This window comes from Colletotrichum gloeosporioides (assembly GCF_011800055.1).
Source record: "Colletotrichum gloeosporioides strain Lc1 chromosome Unknown consensus_34, whole genome shotgun sequence".
Taxonomy (NCBI): Eukaryota; Fungi; Ascomycota; class Sordariomycetes; order Glomerellales; family Glomerellaceae; genus Colletotrichum; species Colletotrichum gloeosporioides.
In genome coordinates, this window is record NW_025544679.1 from 146,640 (window position 1) to 168,542 (window position 21,903).

Here is a 21,903-nt window from a genome sequence, read left to right on the forward strand (position 1 = left end):
GTGAGTGTATACGAGTTTGAATGAATGCAGAATGGAGAGCTCAACAAAACATCAGGCAACTGCAGGGCGGGGTAGTTGGGCCTGCAGTAGCAGAGACATCAAGCGAGACTGCGAGGTCATTGGCTGATATGCGAATCCACCAAAACAGGCGGGTTCCTGAATGGTTAGCACGTGCGTGTATAGCATTGGATTTTCGCAACATAAACATTCATGTTCCTTACTGACGCAGCGTTTCTACGAGCCCGAGAGCGCTTGCTTTCGGCTTGATCTTATATGTAAACGCATTAGAGTGATGGCTTAACCACCTGGGACGAGTGCCATCTGTACCTAGAACTGAAAGAAATATGTACACTTCATTTCCGGAAGACCTACACAGTAACAGCTTATCAGCTGAAGGAAGCCATCCATACAGATTCGCGGCGCACTTCAGGGATTATCTTCCGACAGAATTTCAATGCTTACTGGCTGATGCGGCACCAAAACGCAACTTAATAGAAAGGGAGAGATAACTTGAGAAGACTTTGCCGTTTAGCAATTTTCAAAGTAAGGGACATCAAGCAGTACGAAGAGGGCTCTACTTGCGAGGGTGTTGGCAAGCCTTTCTTCCGCAGACATGCCAACCAAATGATCATAAGGCAGGCCTACATGTATCAATAGGATTTAGGAAGAATATTGAAAATGGAACTGTGCAGATTGTGCGCAAGTTTCCTCCTGAAATAATCCCTGGCCTCCCCAAACAAATGCTGCAAGTTTGTTTCAGTCAGGCTTTCAGTTGCTAAATGTCACCACCTCTGACGGGCAGGTTATCTTTGTTTTGAGTTGCAACGTCATCTTACTTGTGTCTTTCAATGTGTGTGAATTTGCTGGGAATATGGCATAATTACCTTGATGCTTCTACTGAATATCATGTTACTGAACAAATAAAGAACAGCCGTTCCGAGAATCATGATTCACAGCTGGTATGGAGGAAACAGAACTGATTTCCAGTTTACGATAATCTGAATGCGACTTACATGACTCGGTCGACATTAAAACCAGACTATCAGATTTCTATCCTCACACACCAACCACAATGGCTGCTGAAAGCATAGCCTTCCAGTATGTCGGGGTTGTAGCCAAAGACGGGAACGAGCCAAATGTCGCATGTGAAGCGAAGGATGTAGCTTGCTGCGCTGAGAGTAGGTTGACGAATCATTTTGGTGAGAACGATCGACCTAGACAGGGGACGCTTTCTCACTGTATCTCCAGAACTCCACAGTGACTTCAGTGAGTGAACTGGAGCGGCCGCCAGGACCCGTCCAAGATGGAACCCTGTTATGGGGAAGTTGGAACTGAAACCGAGGGATTGTCCCGCTACTAACACCTTCGCGGTTTGTAAACGGCCGATCGTCCGTCCGGGCGGAGTTTGACTTCCCCTCGTTCAACCCGCAACTCCGCTCTCCAAAAGCACCAGTCCGCATCTGTTAAGTCGAAGTTACCAAAAGCTTTAAAGGGATCGTCATCCCTTTTAGTGTGCACCACACTCTTGTCTTCAACTTTTACCTCACCAACATCAGTTTCTAACAACCCTTACCACCAAATCACTATGGCTCAAGCACACGGTACCTGCGACCCCAAGTTTGAACGGGTCCGCGCCAAATTCCAGGAGTTCGTTGAGTCAGGAGAAGAACTCGGGGCTTCTCTTACGGTCATCATCGATGGTAAAGACGTCGTGAACCTCTGGGGTGGATATGCCGACGCAGCCCGCACGCGTCCCTGGGAAGAAAACACGATCGTGAACGTCTGGTCATCAACGAAGACCGTCTCCGCTCTCGCAATCCTCTTGCTCATTAACGACGGAAAGCTATCTCCCAACGACAAGGTTTCCAAGTACTGGCCCGAATTTGCCGTCAATGGAAAGGAAGATGTTCTTGTCCGCCATCTAATTTCCCACACTTCTGGACTGGCCATTTTGGAGGCGCCCGCAGTAGTGGCAGACCTCTGTAACTCTGAGCTCATGACCTCCAGGATTGCGCAGCAAGCTCCGCGCTGGACACCCGGCACGGCTTCCGGCTATCACTCCTGGACATACGGCTACCCTATCGCCGAGCTTGTCCGCAGAATCACGGGGTTGAGCCTGAAGGAATTTGTCGCTCAAAAGATTGCTGGACCCGTTGGTGCGGATTTTCAAATCGGTGCTAAGGAGGAAGACTGGCCCCGTGTTGCGGAGTTGGTTCCTCCTCCGCCTTTCGTTCCACCCAGCGAGGCGGAGATGCCCCCTCCCGACTCACTCATGGCAAAGATGTTCAACCCCTTCCCGGATGCCGGTTTTGGCAACTCACCAGAGTGGAGAAAAGCTGAGATCGGAGCGGCAAATGGACACACCAACAGCAAGGGTCTTGCGACTATTTGGTCCAAGGCGGCTACAATCAGCGACGAAAGCAAGCGACTGCTTTCGAAGGAAACAATCGATCTAATCTTCGAGGAGCAGGCATATGGCACGGATCTGGCTATAGGTCAAGTGGTCCGCTTTGGTACTGGCCTGGGCATCAGAGGCAACGGAGATGCCATCATTGACTCCTGGATCCCCGAGGGCAGACTTTGCTTCTGGGGTGGCTGGGGTGGCTCGATGACGGTCAACGACATTGACCGTCACATCACGATTAGCTATACGATGAACAAGATGGATCCTGGCACCGCGGGCAACGCTGCGGTCAGAGAGTATGTGGCTCAGGTTTATGAGGCTCTTGGGGTGCCGATTCGACGAGATTCTACCAACGAGAAGATGAAGATGTGGAAGTCTTAGCTTAGGATTTCATGAAGAGATATGGACGTCACCGCAGGGAGCATCAGACGATATAACATTGGCTAGATGTACATCGACCATATCTTTGACATTCAAACGCAGAACTTAGAAGCAGTCTTTTGAGAACATGAGTCTAAAATAGAGACATGTCCCAAAAGCCCACCAGTCGTTTACCTCCTACATCTCATCTACAACACATGTTGCGAGGTTTGACGAGTCATGAGGCAGTTAGAATACAAGAAGAATTTCAGAGTATCCTCAGTAAGCAGGCCTATCCAACAGTTTTTGGTGATCGGAAGCGGCTTATACACCAGTGGGAATGTTGGTAATCAACTACCGACACACTTCAAAGATCGAGAAGATGCATCTAGCGTCATTATATGTCAGAACTCAATGCATGCAAGGCTCGGGATGGGTAATGCCAGCCACCTTTACCGAGGCTGTCAGCATCGCACGATGGTTGCTTGGCTGTTGGCGATTTGTTGGTGGTCCCCATAACCCAATCTATTTTATCCGGGCTTTATCTGCGAGCCTTCCAATCGGCTTCGTTTCTGATTCCAGGAGGTCCTCCGCAACCGGGCTCGCGACTGGTTCTCTTAAGTCATGGCCCTTGTCAAAGTAAGCAAAGACCTTGACGGTGAAGACCCCCGCGCTCGCCATGCCTGTGGGATAGGGCTGGCCTATCCAGCAACTTGCGAGAGTCTTGCAGCCAGACAGAATTGATTACTTGGCGATGTTACGTGCCTGCATGGCTAGTTTGCATTGCTAGGTCCAAATTCTCCACCTTTACTCGCTTGAATAAGCAAAATCATGTCGCTAATGTTTAGTTTCGGTCTTCTGTGCCTTCTTGGCGCTGTTCGGCAACCCGACGGGGAGGGTCCTTCGGACTCTGCATATATTCTCGTGTCGCCTGGGTCCTGCTGCATGCCCTGTTGTCATTTTCTCTTCTTCTTTGTTCGAACTGTTCAGATCACTTCGCAGAAGAGTAATTTTCGAGGCCCACGGTCTCCTTCTAGGTTTCCTCAAGATTGCTTGTAAAGCTGCCCGACAACATGAAGCCTTCGTTCTTTGCCTTCTTAGGCCTTCAAGTTGCCCTGCCAATTCTAGGCAGCCCAGTGCCAGATTCGATGGGTCCTGAGGTGAGGCAAGTCGCTGATGATGGGTTCCAGCAGCTTGCATCGCTCGCCCAAGCTGCCTACGACAAAACGAAATCTGCAGTTGATGGCAGCAAGACTCAGAAACGCGCCGGTACTTGTGGCTGGCACAATATTCGAATCCGCAGAGAATGGTACGTACGCATGTCGTCTTAAATTCTCCGTACACTAAAGCCACCAGGGGCGTCTTGAGCCGACAAGAAAGACTTGACTACATCAGTGCAGCCAAGTGCCTGCAATCGAAGCCGGCGCTGACTCCCTCGTCAGCGGCTCCTGGGGCAAAGACTCGCTTCGATGACTTCGTGGCTACCCACATCAATCAGACGTTGACCATACATTACACGGGGAACTTCCTCTCGTGGCATCGATACTTCACATGGCTTTACGAAGAGGCTCTCAAGAACGAATGCGGATACAAAGGCACACAGCCTGTAAGAATATTATTTCCCAATCATAGTTTCCAACTGCTGACATCTTGCGCTAGTACTGGGATTGGACGAAGACTGCCGTCACGGGCATGGAAAAGTCGCCCATTTTCGATGGCAGTGAGACGTCAATCTCTGGTGACGGCGAGTTCATCCCTGACCGAGACGATATCATTCTCGGAGGTCAAAATGGCCTCCCTCCTATCAATCTGCCTGTAGGCACTGGTGGAGGCTGTGTGACCTCCGGCCCGTTCAGGAACATGTCAGTCAATCTTGGTCCTGCAGCACTTGACCTTCCCGGGGGTGTTTCCGAGGCCAATCCGGACGGTCCTCTATCCTACAACCCTCGCTGCCTCAAGCGTGACCTCACCACTGCTGTCAATCTTGCATACGCCAACATTACGGCCGTAGTTTCAAACATCCTCCAGCCACAGAATGTTTACGACTTCCAAATGCAAATGCAGGGTGTTCCTGGCTCGGGTAACATCGGTATTCACGGTGGTGGCCACTACGCTCTGTAAGTCTTGGCCGAGATCAACCGCTTTTGGAACGCCTGAATTGCTAACAACGTGAACAGTGGCGGAGACCCAGGAAGAGATGTCTTCACCTCCCCTGGCGACCCTGCCTTCTACCTCCACCACTCCATGATTGACCGAGTGTGGTGGATGTGGCAGATGCTGTCCCCTCAAGAGCGTCAGTATGGCGACATTGCTTTGAGCGGCACTAACACCTTCCTGGACCAGCCTCCCAGTGCCAACACCACCATGGACGACCTCTTGGAGTATGGGTGGGTTGGTGGTGAACCGCTGAAGATCAGAGATGCCATGAGCACTGTTGCTGGGCCTTTCTGCTACGTCTACTTGTGAGGTGGCGGATTGAGGGTCAAGCTCCACTATGAGAGCTTTCAAGTACTAATTAAATCGAGCGCTATGTAGAACAAATATGATAATAGTAATGTTTGTTCCTCTGAAACTCCAGATTCTTTACGTGGGTTTACTGTGTATGTGGAGTCTTCCGTCCGCATCAACTACATTGCCAGAGTGATATGACTCCTGGGAAGAACTTTAGAGAGGTCAATAAGTACCTCGCGGTTTCGGACCCCAATGAATCCTTCTGCGTACCAAACGCGATTTGTGCGTAGACTGGACCCAGTCGGACAATTAGCATCACCCAAAATGGCAAACTGCGCCTGTTGGCTGGACTTTGAGAATTGATGATTCGACAAGGGATATGACGTGACCACGGGTCGGGTAGATATCGGGGAAAACCATCCATGCCACTGCACCAATTCCTCGGCGCTTTTCTTTGTTTGTTTCCACTCTATTGCCTGTAGAACGTCGCATCGGAAAGTAGATGGAGAATTCGCTGGCTGGTCTAGATCGAGTTGACGGGTGGCATCCACTTGGTGCAGTGATACCATCGAGTCCTGCCATAGCGCAATGCCGTTATCGCGCCGTGGCGGCTCGCTTGAGATATGCCCAGGTTCGTTTGAATTTGCGATAAAATGCTCAAGTTTTCGCCGTTCAATTATCTTGAAAGGCTGTCCCCTTTCAAAGATCAAGACGAACCGCCATGGCGCAATCCACTGCTGAGTCTCCAACGCTATGGAGCAAGACCCACGACGTCTACCGCGGGACGATCTTCCAAGCCGTGCTCTTGGGTCTGATCAGCTTCACGCAGCCGGGAATATGGGCCGCCATGAACAGTACGTTGGGATTCCATTTCCTTCTGGTCTTCAGTGCTAAAAACATTGTCCAGATCTCGGTGCTGGCGGCCAAGCTGAGCCTTACGTTGTCAATGCTGTCAACGTCATCACGTTTGTGTAAGTCTTCAGGACACTCAAAACTTGAGAGTAAGATCGTGCTAACTATGTTGCAGCATCATGGTCTTCTTTTCCCCGTTGGCAAGCATTGTCGGCAACCTGATCGGTCTGAAGTGGATTGTCGTCTTCGGAACCCTGGGCTATGTGCCGTACTCTGCTGCGCTGTACTGCAACTCTCTTTGGGGTACCCAATGGTTCCTTATCTTTGGCGCTGTCACATGCGGCTTCTCGGTTCGCTCATTCATACGCAACATCCAGAAAAGCTTTTCTGACTTCAGTACAGGCAGCTGCTCTCTGGCCCGGCGAAGCAGCGATTGCGGTTGGCTATCCTGAAGTTGCTCGAAGAGGCACCTGCAGTACGTCTTCAATGAAACTTTATGACCTATCATGAAGAATATCTGACACAACGTCTGATCTAGTTAGTATCTGGATGGCCCTAGGCAAACTCGGCTCTATCATCGCAACCGCGATTCAACTCGCCATAAACAAGGACGGCGACACAACCGGCGCGATCGCACCCTCAACTTACCTCGTCCTTGTCGCCATACAGTGCCTGGGCCTTCCTCTCTCTCTCCTGATTGCCCCTCCAGACAAGCTCATTCGCAAGGATGGCAGGAAGCCTGTCTTCGCCAACTCTCAACGCTCTTTCATGGTGCAGCTCAAAGCGTTTCTGGCGCAATTTAAACGCAAGGAGGTGCTGCTGTTGATCCCGGCCTTTATCACCGCGCAATGGGGCGTCACATATCAGGGCAACTACATGGCGGCCTACTTCACGGTCCGCGCGCGCACGCTCTCTGGTTTCTTGATTGCAATCGTCGGCGCCATCTCCAACCTCCTCGCCGGCTGGTGGCTGGACACGAAGCACCTGCGTCGGACGACTCAAGCACGCTGGAGTTGGTACTTCTTGCTCGCTCTCTTTACGCTTGTCTGGATCTGGAACATTGTTGTGCAGGAGCGATGGCAGCGTGAGAGTCCCGGGGAGATTGACTGGAGCAGCCCCAGTTTCGGGGAAGGAGTTGCCATCTTCATTCTTTACCGGTAAGCCAACATGTCCAACACCCTATGACCCCTTTATTCTGACATCCAATGCTTGCTTAGTATTGCGTATGAGACTGTCGGAGTCTGGCTTTACTGGGTTCTCGGCACTTTCGACGTCGAAGCGGATACCATCGCGTTGTCTATGGGTGTCCTTCGCTCAGGAGAGTCTGTTGGCTCGGCGCTGTCGTACGCAGTCGGCTCAGTGCGCAGTGCATCTTTGATGACCAACCTAATTGTGTCTGTGGTTGTTTTCTATGTTGCTGTTCCTGCCACCACTTGGGCTTCTTTGCTTGTCAAGGATAGACTTCCCGGGGAGCTGCATGGCTCTGACAGCGACGGCGAGGGGTTCGGTCAGGCTGATCGTCCTCAATCTGATGCGGAGCAAGTTGAGGTGAACCACAACGCCAAGGTTTAAGGAGAATTCATGTGTCGAGACAATGCTGGCCTGGATAGCGATACAGCGAGCCATTCCATCAGGGCGGTGCAGCCGATCATGCGGCCCCACAATCGGAGGCAGTTCTCGGAGACGGATCGCCGGAGCACTCCCGCGAGCGGAATGATCGACAATATCACTCCGGGGCAGTGCATCAACCAAGAACACATGCCAGTAGTTGTGGTAAATACGTCTCAACCATGTTTCGCACCATTCTTGGTTCTGCTCATCCCGGCCACGAGGCCCGATCATAGGGTGGAAAAACAGCAGACCTTGGGACGAGCGCCGACTCTTCGGATGGTTCTGAAACCGGATTGGTCTGGCGTCCAAAACGCTCGCATGGCTACATAAAACAGCGCGCACGCTTAGGTTCATGTCGTGCATAGCAGTAAAAGCAGGAGGCGAAGTCCTAAAAACTGCCTGCAGGGACATTGGGCTGGTTTAGTTGTTTCTTCAGCGGCGAAATTTAAAATATTGTTTCCCTACTCCAGATCAAACACGATCGACGCGCATCATTTTTCCTGCTTCGACGTACCCCACAGAACATGATGAAGCCCGAGACAGACAACGAAGACCACCAGCCCTTTTTGGGTTTTCGCGATGACCCGAACAAGAGGAATTCGGCGGACGACGAGGAGGAGCAGGGCGTCGCGGGCGGCAATGCGATGCTGCACCAACAGCATGCGCTGAAGACGTCGAGGACGCGGAGGTGGTTGAGGGACTTTCTCGTGTTTCTGGCGACTTCTCTGGTCTGGGTGCTGGCGTTTTCGTTCATACCCGGACCTCAACAGCAGGCTCCGTCGACACCGTCACCGGGCACAGCGGCGATGATGCCGACGCCGCCATCGATGTCGGGGTTGCCGCTACCGCTGCCGCAAGTTGGACAGGACGGCAAAGCGGGGACGATTCCGGACCCGAAGTACCTCGCGGCAACACACAACATGACATCCGAGGCGAAGCTGGTGATGTGCGGAAACTCGACGGCGGAGGCGAAGAAGGCGGGGTGCAAGTACGACACGTTGCTGAACCACTGGGTCCCAGAGCAGTGTTACGATAAGGAGTTTGAGACGGAGTACATGGATGACGATACCTGGCACGCGTATTCGGAGTAAGTTCTTTTCCCTGGTCTGAACTTTCGTCTCTGGCGGAGAACGGTCTGCTGATCCTGCGACACTTGCGTAGCGTCAACCTGACGAAGCGCCTAACGAGAGAGGAGATGGGAGATCAGGAGTCGTACTACACGTCCATCGCGGATCACGTCAACCATTGCTCGATGCTTTGGAAGAAGCAATTCTGGACCATGTTCGAGGAGCGGAGGGTCTTTGACGGTGTCATCGTGAATTCGTACCACACGGAGCACTGTGCCGACTTCTTGAAGGACATTTGGGGTTCGAACAGGACAGAGCCTACGTTTGTTAGGGTTGCGTTTTCGGGATGCTGGGTCAGGAAGTGAGGATATCAGGGCGGCTTCGGTGTGATTTTGTCAGTTTAAGACGTGGAGTTGGAGGTGATGGCACATTGGTTCACGCCCTCAACTATCCCATGAGTCCTCGATGCGTCGGAGACGAGGGTAGTACGGAGCAGATTCAGCACAGCGTTGGAGTTAATTCTTTACTTAATGCAAGTACTAAGCGTTGAAGTCTAAACAGGCAAAGGCCACGTCAACATTCCTCTGTCGGAGCGTTCGGAACTCTTGTGAGGCTGCAGTAAACCACTGAAAGCCCAATAGGTCTAGGCATGAACGTCATTTCAAGTTAAGAACTTCTGTGTTTTCTTATGTGAAGTGGGAGGCTCAAGGTCTATAGGTTAGTCTTAGCGTTAATAGTATAATCGGATATATACTAGGAGCTAAAAACCAGGACTTTTAACCCCTACTACCACTATCTTAGAGGCTTTATTATACTACTATAACTAGTAATTAAAGTATTAATTCACTACTTTCTTAATATATTATTTTACTATAAATAGATCACTAGTATAAGGTCTTTATTAATATTAAATTCTTTATAGAAAAAAGTGAGGGATAAGGGGTTTATTAATTCCTATATCTTCTTTTATAATTAGATAGTAATAATAATAATAGCTACTATAATAATAATCTTAGGTACTCTTTTTAATAATAAAGAAAGTAATAGTATTTAAGATAATATAGGGATCTCTAATACTAGAGAGGATATAGGGATACCCCTACTACTATTATATTAATATTATACCTCTTACTCCTTATTAATAGTAAGGGTTACTTAGTTTTATAAGGTTTTATAACTATTCCTTATCCTAACCTAAGAATAAGTTAATAAGGGGAACTTATTTAATAATTAAAGCTTATATATTAACTATATAATAAATAATATCTTATTATAAATATAAATAGAGTTCTTAAAACTATTAGGATATATTTAGAAGACCTTTATTAATAAGTTTAAGTTATTATTATATAAGTAGTATAAAGTTAAAAGCCTCCTCTATTTAGGTATTAAGTATAATAATAAGTCTAATATAATATATATATTAGAAGATTACTAATAGGACTTTATTACTAAGAACTCTTATTTATAAGCTATTAGAAAGAAAAGCTTTCTATTTATTAATAAGTATAAAGTCTTATAGCTTAACTAGGTATTAATAAGCTAGTTTATTATTAAAGTAAGTAATATTAATACTATTAAGATTACTTCTAATAATAAGGATAAAATAGAAGAAGTTAGAGTAACCTTTAATAAGCTCTCTTAATACTAAAAGAGGAAGTAATTAAACTTTAATAACCTTAAGGATAATCTTATAGTAAATATTATTATACTTACTATAACTTTATTAGTAGAGCTAGTTTAATACTACTTAATAAAGTAAAGTAAAGAGAGAAGTTATTAGTTTAATAAATTTAGTAAGTATATTAAGTAGGGAATTAATTAACTTAGAGAAGTAATCTCTACCCCTTATAAAATAGGGTTAAGTAATATTAATATAGTAAACTATGATTTTTAGGTATTATTTAGGTATTATATTAAAACTAGTATAGTATTATATATTATTTAATATTTTAGAGCTTATATATTAAAAGTAGTTACTTAGTTAAGTATTAAGTTAATTAATAAGAAAGAGGCTTTTTTAGCTGAACTATAGTTAAATAAGCTTAATATTATACTTAATAACTAACTATTAATTTATTTATTAGTATTTACTAGTTATTAAATAATATATAATTTTTTTCTATAATTATTAGCCTTTTTTACTAAATTAACTATATTAAAAAAAGAGCTCTTTTTCTCTCTATCTCTAGTATTAACTCTAATATTAAAGTTAATATTAATATTAATAACTTACTTTACTAGCTAACCTTATACTATATAACTACTTTAATTATATTATTATTATTATTATACCTATTATTATTATTATTCCTCCTTTAAGCTTACTTCACCTTAAGAGCTTCTTATACTTAGATTACTATATTATACTATACTACTTTATTAACTTTTATACTAATTACTTTATTTACCTACCTTCTTACTATTTCTAACACTTAATCTTATATAAAGTTAAGAGGTATATTATCCTACTATTTAAAAGTAATAAAGTTATAAACTATAGTTATTATATATATTATTTTAATTTAATTTTTATAGAAGTACTTTATTAAGTAGTTCTTAAGTAGAAGCTACTACTTTTTTATATTACTAAAGAGGTTTTTAATCCTCACCTTTTTACTAATATAAAGTATATTATATACCTCTTTTACTAATATTATATTAATATAAGCTTTTATTTTAGTTTAGTGATACCTCTTATTAAAGAAAGGCATTAAGATATCTCTCTTATAGGTAAATCTAATATCTCTAAAGTAATACTAACCTACTAATAGGTTAAATAATTAACTATATACCTACTATATTAATACTATATTATTTATAAATCCTTCTATACCTACTAGTATATATATAAATATTCTATTAAATTAGATTATATAAAGTATATTTTACTATAACTAGTCTTTATAACTAATAAACCTCTTTTTTATCTATATAAGTATATAAGTAGATAAGAGAGTTCTATTTATTACTTTAATATAGCTTATAAAGTAGCTATATTTATTTTTTAGCTTAATCTAAAGTGATATATATAAAGTATCTAATTACTTAATAACCTTATTATAGAGGGTAATAAAACTAGTAAGTACTTATTAATATATCTCTAAGATAGTACTTTATACTATTTAAAATTTATTTAAAATTATATACTAATATATTTTTTAACTTAATATATATAAACTAATTATTAGTTTATACTTAAAGCTTTAATACTAAATATCCTTAATAAAGTTATAATATTATAGCTAAGCTATAATATTTATAAAGTTCCTCTTTAAGATATAAAATATCTAATAGAAGTTATTATAATTACTATATAGTAGTAAAANAATAGTATATTTAAATACTTATTTTATATTACTAAGGTATTAAATTACTTAGAAGCTAAACTTATTAATAATATTATTAATTAGAGCTATAATAGCTATAGCTATAGCTATAGTAATAATATTAATAATAATAATAAGTTATTAAGAGGTATTTATTTTAATATTTAGAATATAATTAATATAGAATAAGGATATATAAAGTCTACTTTAATACTTAAATCCTAATATTAGCTCTATTTTTTAATATACTAGGCTAGATAGTTGAATCTCTTAAAACTATACTAGCTATTCCTAAAGTATACTATCTTATTTAAGGTCTTATAGAGTAACTTTTTATAAAACTAAGCTAGTATTAGTATAAGGAGGGTATCGTTAAATTTAGTAAAGTGCCCTAAAAAGCTAATAATTAGGGAAATTATATATGCTTATATTATTAAAAAACCCTGGTTTTTAGCTCCTGGTATACATCTAATTACACTATAAGAATCAACTACACGCGACGACCAGCTACATCAACAAATTGCCTCTGACTGAAGGCAGTGATCAAAGATCTCTTACCGACTTATACGTGATAGGTTTTCGTCTATTATTTCGCCGCTAGCGACGAATATGCCACGCCGCCAGAACGTGGGAAAGACACTGACCATGGCTGACTTTGAATGCTTCATGGAGTTTTACACCTTTATTCAAAGATGACGTTCAAGCTCAACCAGAAGTACACATAGCCGATGACAAAACAGCTCTGCCTAGTGTCGCCATTGCGGGAGCTAAGCGACCGAGCTGCTTGAAGAGTCTTGGCAACATTCGCAAGCAAACATCTATCTCGACGACCATGTGAACATAAGAGCACATCTCAAACTACTTTTGCTTGCGATTAGCGGATGACAGGTCTTTGATATGCTATGTCTACCTAGCTCCTAGTTCTAGAAAACATTCCTGCGTCATTTGGTTTCGTATCCTCAAGCTCTCAACGATTTTCTCCTCGATGGAGGGCAATCTCGATCTTCAGCCCTTCATCATGGCTAAAAATGGGTTATCTTTCTTCTATCTGCACACTTCAATCAACTACGTCAACGACTTCCACAGTCCCATATCAGCGGCGCGCTAGTAGATAATCTAGTGTCAGCACACCCTGCCGGTTAGCCGATTCACGCGTAGGGCTGCACACCAGAAGCTCCCCCTGGCGCCCGGCTTGGCACATGGGGAAGAGGTATCCATCTCTCGGTCCCGAGTAATCTATCGGTGCAACGACGGCTCGAAAATCCGGGATCGCCCCGGAGCAGAGAGGTCGGTCGGACTACGGATCTCGGACAGATGGGCTTACGCCGCACCGGGACTAGTCGCTGCAGCGCTGACTTCAACCCCTGGATCACATCGTGATTCAAGACAAACTTCTATGTCCTATTCGCATGATCACGATGTCCTCAACAAGCTACTGACATCTTGACACTGTATTAGTGATGTTGACAAAGAGCTTGTGCTTTCGAGAAACAATCACCGTACTCGAGAGTCTATTTTGAGAAGGCGAACAATATATCATGAACGAAGAGTAAGAAGACGGGGACACTGGTGTCGACTGAGACAGCGGGCGCAGGATCAGCCACAGCATGAGCATCGTGCACAAAGGATCAGATTAATACCAAAATCTCCTAGATTCTCTGCGATCATTGGTGCGCCGTGGAATGCGCTTCGGCGCGCTAGAGACAACACCTGTTAATACCAAAACGGACTAAGAAACATCACAACTATTAATACGTTCATCACCCGCCAAGATCCAGCTTTCGCGAACACCGTCCACAACCCCCAAAACACATCTTCGCATGGACAGCCTCCCACCCACACAGCCAAACATGCGCGTCCTCATCAGCGGCGCAGGCATCGCCGGCCCAACACTAGCCTGGTTCCTCGCCCGCACCGGCGCGCGCGTCACCGTCCTCGAAAAGAGCGCCGCCCTCCTCCGCCAGGGCCACAACGTCGACGTCAACTACGGCGCCATCAAGGTCATCCGCAAGATGGGCCTCATCGACGAGCTCAAGCGCTGGAACACGACAGAGAAAGGCACGAAGCTGATCGACCCGCGCGGCCGCCCCTTCGCGCCCTTCCCCGTACACCCCGGCGACGGGTTCAACCCGACGTCCGAGTTCGAGGTCCTGCGCGGCGACCTCTCGTGGTTCCTGTACGAGGCGACCAGGGCGCACCCGAACGTGGAGTACCGCTTCGGCGTCACCTCGGAGCGGGTTGTTGAGAATGGCGAGGACTGCGTGCGGGTGGAGCTGAGCGGCGGCGAGGTGGAGGAGTACGATCTGCTGGTCGCGGCGGACGGGCAGTGGTCCAAGGTGCGGCGGCAGTGCTTCCCGGAGGAGGAGGTGGCTGTGGTTGACAAGGACATGTACGTGGTTTACTCGACGATCCCGCGCGTGGCTGGCGACGACGACTGGTGGAACGTGTTCGTCGGCCTCGGGTCGCGGTGTGTCTCGCTGCGCCCCGATCCGCACGGCACCATCCGGGCCATGTTCACGCGGATGCCTCTCGACGACGCGCAGCGGCGGCTGTGGCAGGAGGCGGCCCGGAGCGACAGGAAGACGCAGCAGGAGCTCGTCAGGAGGGAGTTTGCGGACGCGGGGTGGCAGGCGCCGCGGATCCTGGAGGCGATGGAGGATTCGGAGGACTACTACTTCCAGGCGCTCCAGCAGATCAAGATGAAGAGGTGGTCCAACGGTAGGGTTGTCTGTCTTGGTGATGCGGCGTGGGCGCCGACGCCGTTGACGGGGATGGGCACGTCGTTAGCGATCCAGGGGGCGTATGTGCTCTCGGGCGAGCTGAGCAAGCTTGGAGAGGGGGAGCATCCCAGGAAGGCTCTGGAGGAGTTTGAAGGGAAGTTTAGGAGTTACGTTGACGAGACGCAGCATATCCCGTCCTTCTTCCCTGGGGTTGTGCATCCTGATGTGGCGTGGAAGAGATGGCTATTCCAGACGTGTGTGGCGGGTGTAGCGAGGGTCGTTGCGAATCCGTGGGTTCAGAGGAGGTTTATACAGGATACTAATGTCGAGGACACGGATGGTTTCACGTTACCGGAATATGAGAAGTTTGAAGTTGATGGGTTTGCAAGATAACTCGGTGTAGAGCTTCAGAGTTTGGCGGATATATGATAAGGGGCTCTTGTTACGAATATAAAAATCTTCTCTCACTACACTATTCAGCTTCAAGTCGTCTTGGAGACAAATCAATCGTCTTGTTTTCCTAGTCCAAGACCACCTCTTGCTTATGTTCACAACGGCCACTTCCCCCTTTTCTTCAAATCCTCTCTTACAGCTCTCCACTGTTGAGCATCAATCCTATAAACCCATCCAATCACATTCTCATCATAACTCACAGGCCCCTTGGTCTCGATCTCAGCCAAACCCAAGGACGTCATCAGCGCCCTCCACGGCTTGTTATCATCAGCCGTCTCAACGCGAACAACCTTGCACCCAAGCTCCTCGACCGCGTACTCGACCTTGGCACACAACGTCTCCCGCCCGTACCCCTTCCCCCAGTGCCGATGATCGAGCACCACGCCCGTATCAGTAAGATACGGGCGCCCCCTGACACCATCCTCCCCGTCCTGCTGCGCGACAGAGGTGCCGTTTTCGTCTTCGAAGCAGTTGTACCCGCCGTTGCCAATAACCTCGCCCGTCTCGCGGAGGGCCACCACCATGAAGGCGTTCTTGCCGGCTGCGGTCATGGGTTTCCAGCGGCCGATGCGGGCGCGGATGACCTCGGGCGAGAGGCCAGGCTGGACGGCGTCGAAGGGCTGGTTTTCGGGGGTTGAGAGCAACTTGTAGAGGGCCTCGTCATCTTCGGGGACGGCACTGCGGATGATGAGGCGCGGGGTCGTGATGGTGTAGGCTTCTTGTGGGAATGGGGCTGCCATCTTGGTGGTGGATTCACGAGGACAGAGGAATGATTAAGTGAGTTGGCTTGTAATCATGAGGTATGGTCTTCTGGTTGAATGAAGTTGGCTCTCAGGTCTCTACTTGAAAGCCGCCCAACGAGAGTCTTTATCAACTGCAGCATCCTTCAAACCACGTTATGCTCGTTGCACTTGGCAAACAGTGACTCATTTTCAAGAGCGTTTGCGACTTGAATTGAGTTTTAAGCTGCGGGCACCGGGTTGACGTTCTGTCACCTTCCCGATTTGCTGAAGGATCAGTTTCTACATGGCTAGACTGGCCAGTTGTATGACTCTTCAGCAGTCATCAACACCAACGCACCAACGATAATGCATGCAACTTGCATGTCTGACCACTCAGGAGCGCCGATTGGCCGCATGTAGAATTTGGCCTCAATTTCCTTGTTTAGTGGGTCTATTTGGTCCTCTAAAGCCCAGACTGACTTGCATTGGCAAGTTGCAGTAGACATCATTGGCTCCAAAGTATGCTCTGAAATCATCCTCCGCAATAGTCTGGTTGCTCATGAAATATATTGAACTAGTCCTGGTTTCAGGCTAATAACCCAATCCAAGTCGAATTTGAAGTGTTTGCCAGCTGCCCGTGTTGATGACAACACAGTTGCCAACGACAAGCGAGCTTCTGTCGAAATGAATCAGTGAGGAGTTATCCCGTCAATAGTCCGCCAAAGAACAATTCATGCTGTCGAAACATGAAGATGGCGACCAACAGTTTGTGACCACCTGGAAGATTCGCAATCTCACAACGCTAATCAAACGCCTTTCCCCGAGGGTCAATCACGGGGAGAGCCAAAGTATGTGTTACTGACTGACCTGGCCCCATAACATTAGAGTTCATCCTGTCAACTCTTAGTCACCTGCTGAATCGTGATCGTGGGCGACTAAATGTTTCTGGTCCGTGTGAGATGACCACGATGACCCCTCAGGCGCATTGAATCTGTCCAGCGATAACCCGGTTCGACGTGGGCGGCAGCGTTAGCAGAGAATAGCAACGCAGGAAGTGCCGCGCATCATCACCAGCCTCAGTCCCGGGGAATCTTCTTTTCCAGTTACACCAGTGTGACAACTCATTTATCTGCGGTTGATGCAGACTTGGAGTACAACGGCAAGAAGGCCCTAGATTCTTCTGCTGGCACGCGAAGACATCTTCACTCAGCCAACAAGATAGTCTGAGAGTCGTAACAGCATCACAATTACTAGCTGAGCTAGAGATGCCAGAAGTATTCATGGCCAACATTGTTGGTGAAAGCACTGGGCATGCTATCCACGTGTAATCAATCTCAGAAGCAGGAGCCGAGATGCAGGAACGACAGCTAATATGGGGCGGCATGTGTCTACCAAGGGACGCTCCGAAGCCCGCGCAGTGTAGGGCTACTTTAGGAAAGAAGGGAGAAGAAGGGAACAGACTTTCTTCGCCAGGCACACAAAGTGCTTCTCCGTCACCCTCTCTCTCCCCCTCGCGCCTCCAGGGCACCAAGGGCGCCGGCCCGTGGTATTTAAGCGTGCACTCAAAAGCCAAGAGAGTTGACTAACAAATACAACCAGCATCTTTGATGGGTCAAACGCTGGCCAGATGGTTGTTTCAGCGTCATGCGATGACGCCGTTGTGCCGCAGTCAGCAGGCTTGGTGGTGCTGGACCCTGCGTTTCCATTTGCCCGGGCAACCCTGAAGCGTCCACAAATGCGAGGGAGGGGGGCCTGCACTGCGCTGTCCCGCCTGAATTTTCCCTTCTCGTCCAGCCAGCGGCGCGCCCACATCAGCCCAACCCAAGTTGCCAACTCCAAATTACCTACCTCAGGTGGTCTCCAACCCCCCACAGCAGCCAATATGGCAGCTCCCGCCCTCAATCTATTAATTCCCCTTAGTGTCGACCTTATCCACGAAGCTTGTCTCAAAGACGACTTTACCGAGTGAATGAAGGGGGCTCTTCCGAGCAACAGCCTTCCCCGATCCACCGTGCTGTGCAGGGCAGCGAAGCTTGTGTTGGGACTGGAGCATTGTGGGAACAGGACGGGAACAACGTGGTCGACATCACCAGGTCTCGACCAACTTTTTTCCAGCGAGATCCATCGTCTCCAGCCTCAATCATGGGGCAGTGGTCTGGAACGAACGTGTTCCGACCTCAGGGAGGCTCCGCTGGTCTAAATACGCGAAGAGGGCGAAGCCGCAAGCGAAGAGAACGACGCCGCCTGCCAGGCGTGGCCGTTGGACTCCTGAGCGTTACGCATCCGTCTCAGACCCGCTGGGAGGCCCGTCTGAACTTTTTTGGCAGGCCGTACGGGAAAAGCTGCCATCGGAGGTTCGCCGCCGCCCGCCCTCTCACCTCCAGCACGTGTGGTGGTGTAGGTGCCATTGGGGAGACATTGCGACTGGGCGGCGCTCTGCAGCGAAGTCGCAGCCCTTTGCCTCTACTAAGGCCCATTCGAGTCCGTTATGGTCCATCTCAAAAGGGGCCTGAAACGCGGGTGCAGCCCCGTTTTCGTCTGGACTCCCAGCGACATCTGCCCATTTCCCTACTGCGGTATGGGAATGTCCCTCTCACCCCCAGCTGCGAGGCCACAGCCAACGCAACCTTGCGGCGGGAACGGGAAAGCCCTGTCCGCCCTGTCGCCTCGAGCCTAAACATCCCCTGCGTTTGCCTGTCTTCAGCCATTGGCACGAAGAGCAAGGTTGGAAGTGTGTGTGTGGCGGTCGTGGTCGCGTAGATGGCCCCCCCACGGAGAAGACTCGGTCTTGGACACCACCACCAAAACCACCACTGAAGGGGGGGCACGCCTCCACCCGCGTACGCCTCCGTATCCACCGCCATCTCCACCCACGCGACGGCATCCGTTCCAGAAGATCGTCGGAGCTGCGGAGAGGATCTGTGCTTGGGGTTGCTTTTTGATGTCCTTTTGGCGCATCTTGGCTGGAAATACTTGCAGGTGAGAAACAGTATGAGGCTGGCAATGCTGGCTCGAATCCACTCCCGCAGCACACCCCAACATCGTCATCCATGGTATGAAATTCGACCGGACGAGAGCGCTGTGGAGAGCGGTTCCTGACGGCGCTGCATCGTCCACCTGGTCCTTCGCGAAAGCAGACAGGGACTGGCCGAAGCTTTGCCCATCACCAAAGCGCTTACACATTTTACTCCTCCGGGCTTCACTTGCAAAACCATGCTCACCACCACCCCCCCTTCCCCCCTGTCGAAACAAGCTCTACCCTTGAAGCACCTCCTCTTGTCATCGCCAAAAAGGGGAGGGTCAGAGAGGGAACTCAACGGGCAACCATGTCGACCGCCGTTATAAAACTTTATAGGCCTCGCTCTTCGGGTAAAATGCAGGCCTCCCTGTGCTCTTCCCGTTTGGATCGCTCGCTCACACTTTCCTTTCGTCGAATTATTCCCAGCCGGTCTGTTTACACTTCTCTTCGGCCCAATACCTCTTTCGTTCTCTTCAACGGTGCTGGACACAATTGTGTTGTAATTCAACTTTTTGATTTTTTATTCTTTTTCGATTCTTTTTTCGTAAAGCAAATTCAACCATGTCTACCTCTATGAAGGCGTTGGTCACCTCCGCCTTGTTGGCGGTGGCTTCGGCTCAGGGTGTTATCCTCAAGGCTCAGGGCAAGGGCGCTGCCAGTCTGCCTCTCCAAGGTAAGTTGTGATGGAAGGAAGAAAAAGATGGGAAACGGGGGGATTAGAAGAACCGGAAGAGTGGGCTAACATAGCCCCCGATAGTCGACACGAAGAAGGCCGATGCGAACATCATCAACACCAAGGAAATCACCGACAACGCCGTCAACGAGTGCGGTCGTACCATCCTCGCCGGCAACATCGACATCGGCGAGAACACCGAGAACCAGCTGATCGCAAAGACCGTCACGCAGGTCACCAAGGGCAGCACCGTCGATGTCCAGATCGCCCAGGTCAACCAGGACGGCTCGGGACCGTACACCTGCGACATGGACCTGACCAGCAACGCCAACGGCGCCACCGGCCAGACGAAGCTCCAGGTCCAGGAGGGCCAGCCGCAGAACGGCATCATCAACCTCAAGGTCACCATGCCACAGGACATGGCCTGTGTAGGAGGTACGTCGTCACTCTAATCCTCTTCCGCCATAATGATACTAACACGTGACAGCCTCCACCGGAGACGTCTGCACCGTCCGCTGCTTCAACGCCGCCGCCGCCGGCCCCTTCGGCGGCTGCTTCGCCGTCCAGCAGACCGACACCACCCCCAAGCAGAACACCCCCCAGAACATCGACACCAAGCAGACCCTCGAGAACGTCCTCACCCAGGTCCAGCAGAACGCCAAGGACCTGCCCGCCGCCGTCAAGTCGAACCAGGAGGCCAAGACCCAGGACGAGCAGGGCGTCACCGCCATCAAGGAGATTCTCGGCAACAACGCCACCCAGGAGGCCGCCGGTCCCGCTGGAAACGCTGCCGGGGGCAACACCGGCAACAACAACAACAACAGCAACAACGGCGGCGGCAACAGAAAGAACAACGGCAACAACGCTAACAACGGCGGTGCCACCCGCGGCGGCGGCGCTGCCAAGGCCGGCAAGAACAACGGAGCCAACGCCAACAACGGCAACGGCAACGGTAACGGCAATGCGAACAACAACGCCGCGACGGGAGGTAACAACAACAACAACAACGGAGCCGCGACCCAGGGAGGCGGTGCCGCCAAGGCCGGTAAGAACGCGGGTGCCAACGCCGGCGGCGCCACGAACAACGCCGCGACGGGCGGCAACGGCGGAGGCAACGGGGGCAACCGCGGCGGCCGCCAGAACAACAACAACAACAACGCCAACAACAAGCGCGATGAGTTCCGTGCGCGCGTTGCCAGGAGGCACCTCGTTCCCCAGAACTAAGGGGTCAAAGAGAGTGAAGAGGGGGAGCCGGGTCGTACATAGCCCGGTTCTGTTGTTAATGGGCTTTTATATCCACGAAGGCCCAACGTTGTTGAAGATGAAGAAGCATTAGCTGTTGTTACACCATATCCCATATTACGTTTTGGTTGATTAGTTTAGCGAAATAAATCTTGAGAGAGCTTTCTAAAGCGCGTGTGTTGAATGTTCGAGGGGAAGGGGTGTGTCCCACATTCCCGTGTTACACAGGTTGCGTTGAGACTTGGCTTTGCTTTGGAAGATGTAAGATATTCCTAGAGAAAATCAAAGAAAAAAGAACTAAACCTATGGAACATTAGTTGGTATGGGCACTGTTCACAGAGCGCTGGTGTAGTAAGACTCTGCTTCTTGGGATGAGACTAGAACGTGGGGTGTATCGTCGGACAAAATAGGATGCCGGGGTCAAGAGGCTCGGGTGACGTCTCGGCACCCGAGGCTGCTCGGATGATGGAAGTGGAATGTGCTTCTCTTGTATCTTAATATGAATCACGGCCCCCCTGAACCAAAAGATTGTCTTACCGAATGGGTAAAGCGGCCTAGACGGAAAGCGCTGGGTATGATGCTCATTACCAAGCCTGGCCTACACGTCTTGCACGGCTAGCGTTTCTGTGAGCCCCAAAACTTTTGTTTATATGGAAATAGATCTCTCACTGGGACAGTATTTCTGATCAGAAATTCAGCTCTTTCTGAGAATTGTAACATCGGATCACTCGTTTTATTCAGGTGGGTGTCTTCAGCCTTTCTTTTGGCCTGGGATGTGATGGCCTATTCTCACTATCCTTATTTCAAACTGTCATTTACATTCTACGACACAGTCGCTCCTTTTTCCAATGATTCTCATTTTGCGTGAGGCTCTAGATCAGAAGTCGTGCAGAGACGAATCAGCATTGCCTTGGGATGGCCAGCACTTCATAAGAAGCACGCATCCTCGAATTTGGACAGTGGCCTTTTCTAAGCTCAAAGGCCTACCGAGTCTGATCGG

At 48.6% G+C, this 21,903-nt stretch overlaps 7 protein-coding genes across 7 annotated transcripts; 6 read left to right on the forward strand and 1 right to left on the reverse strand.

Moving 5' to 3' along the window:
• Positions 1-1,585: 1,585 nt before the first annotated feature.
• On the forward strand, positions 1,586-2,785 carry GCG54_00004284 (Beta-lactamase domain-containing protein 2; the record flags this gene model as incomplete). The annotated part of the gene is made up of 1 exon (XM_045404337.1): positions 1,586-2,785. The coding sequence occupies one exon, from the start codon at positions 1,586-1,588 to the stop codon at positions 2,783-2,785; it is 1,200 nt and encodes a 399-aa protein (XP_045265811.1).
• A 1,052-nt stretch (positions 2,786-3,837) lies between these two features.
• GCG54_00004285 (Tyrosinase-like protein orsC) lies at positions 3,838-5,230 on the forward strand (the record flags this gene model as incomplete). Its single annotated transcript, XM_045404338.1, has 4 exons — positions 3,838-4,073; positions 4,121-4,370; positions 4,424-4,881; positions 4,942-5,230. 4 exons carry the CDS (start codon positions 3,838-3,840, stop codon positions 5,228-5,230), a joined length of 1,233 nt encoding a protein of 410 aa, XP_045265812.1.
• A 706-nt stretch (positions 5,231-5,936) lies between these two features.
• Positions 5,937-7,639, forward strand: GCG54_00004286 (uncharacterized protein; the record flags this gene model as incomplete). Its single annotated transcript, XM_045404339.1, has 6 exons — positions 5,937-6,069; positions 6,123-6,186; positions 6,243-6,417; positions 6,470-6,542; positions 6,606-7,224; positions 7,285-7,639. The coding sequence occupies 6 exons, from the start codon at positions 5,937-5,939 to the stop codon at positions 7,637-7,639; spliced, it is 1,419 nt and encodes a 472-aa protein (XP_045265813.1).
• A 566-nt stretch (positions 7,640-8,205) lies between these two features.
• Positions 8,206-9,110, forward strand: GCG54_00004287 (uncharacterized protein; the record flags this gene model as incomplete). The annotated part of the gene is made up of 2 exons (XM_045404340.1): positions 8,206-8,765; positions 8,840-9,110. The coding sequence occupies 2 exons, from the start codon at positions 8,206-8,208 to the stop codon at positions 9,108-9,110; spliced, it is 831 nt and encodes a 276-aa protein (XP_045265814.1).
• A 4,814-nt stretch (positions 9,111-13,924) lies between these two features.
• On the forward strand, positions 13,925-15,187 carry GCG54_00004288 (FAD-dependent monooxygenase OpS4; the record flags this gene model as incomplete). The annotated part of the gene is made up of 1 exon (XM_045404341.1): positions 13,925-15,187. One exon carries the CDS (start codon positions 13,925-13,927, stop codon positions 15,185-15,187), a length of 1,263 nt encoding a protein of 420 aa, XP_045265815.1.
• Positions 15,188-15,342: 155 nt separating this feature from the next.
• Positions 15,343-15,987, reverse strand: GCG54_00004289 (uncharacterized protein; the record flags this gene model as incomplete). The annotated part of the gene is made up of 1 exon (XM_045404342.1): positions 15,343-15,987. The coding sequence occupies one exon, from the start codon at positions 15,985-15,987 to the stop codon at positions 15,343-15,345; it is 645 nt and encodes a 214-aa protein (XP_045265816.1).
• A 3,562-nt stretch (positions 15,988-19,549) lies between these two features.
• Positions 19,550-20,885, forward strand: GCG54_00004290 (uncharacterized protein; the record flags this gene model as incomplete). Its single annotated transcript, XM_045404343.1, has 3 exons — positions 19,550-19,661; positions 19,746-20,096; positions 20,149-20,885. The coding sequence occupies 3 exons, from the start codon at positions 19,550-19,552 to the stop codon at positions 20,883-20,885; spliced, it is 1,200 nt and encodes a 399-aa protein (XP_045265817.1).
• Between the last annotated feature and the right edge of the window lie 1,018 nt (positions 20,886-21,903).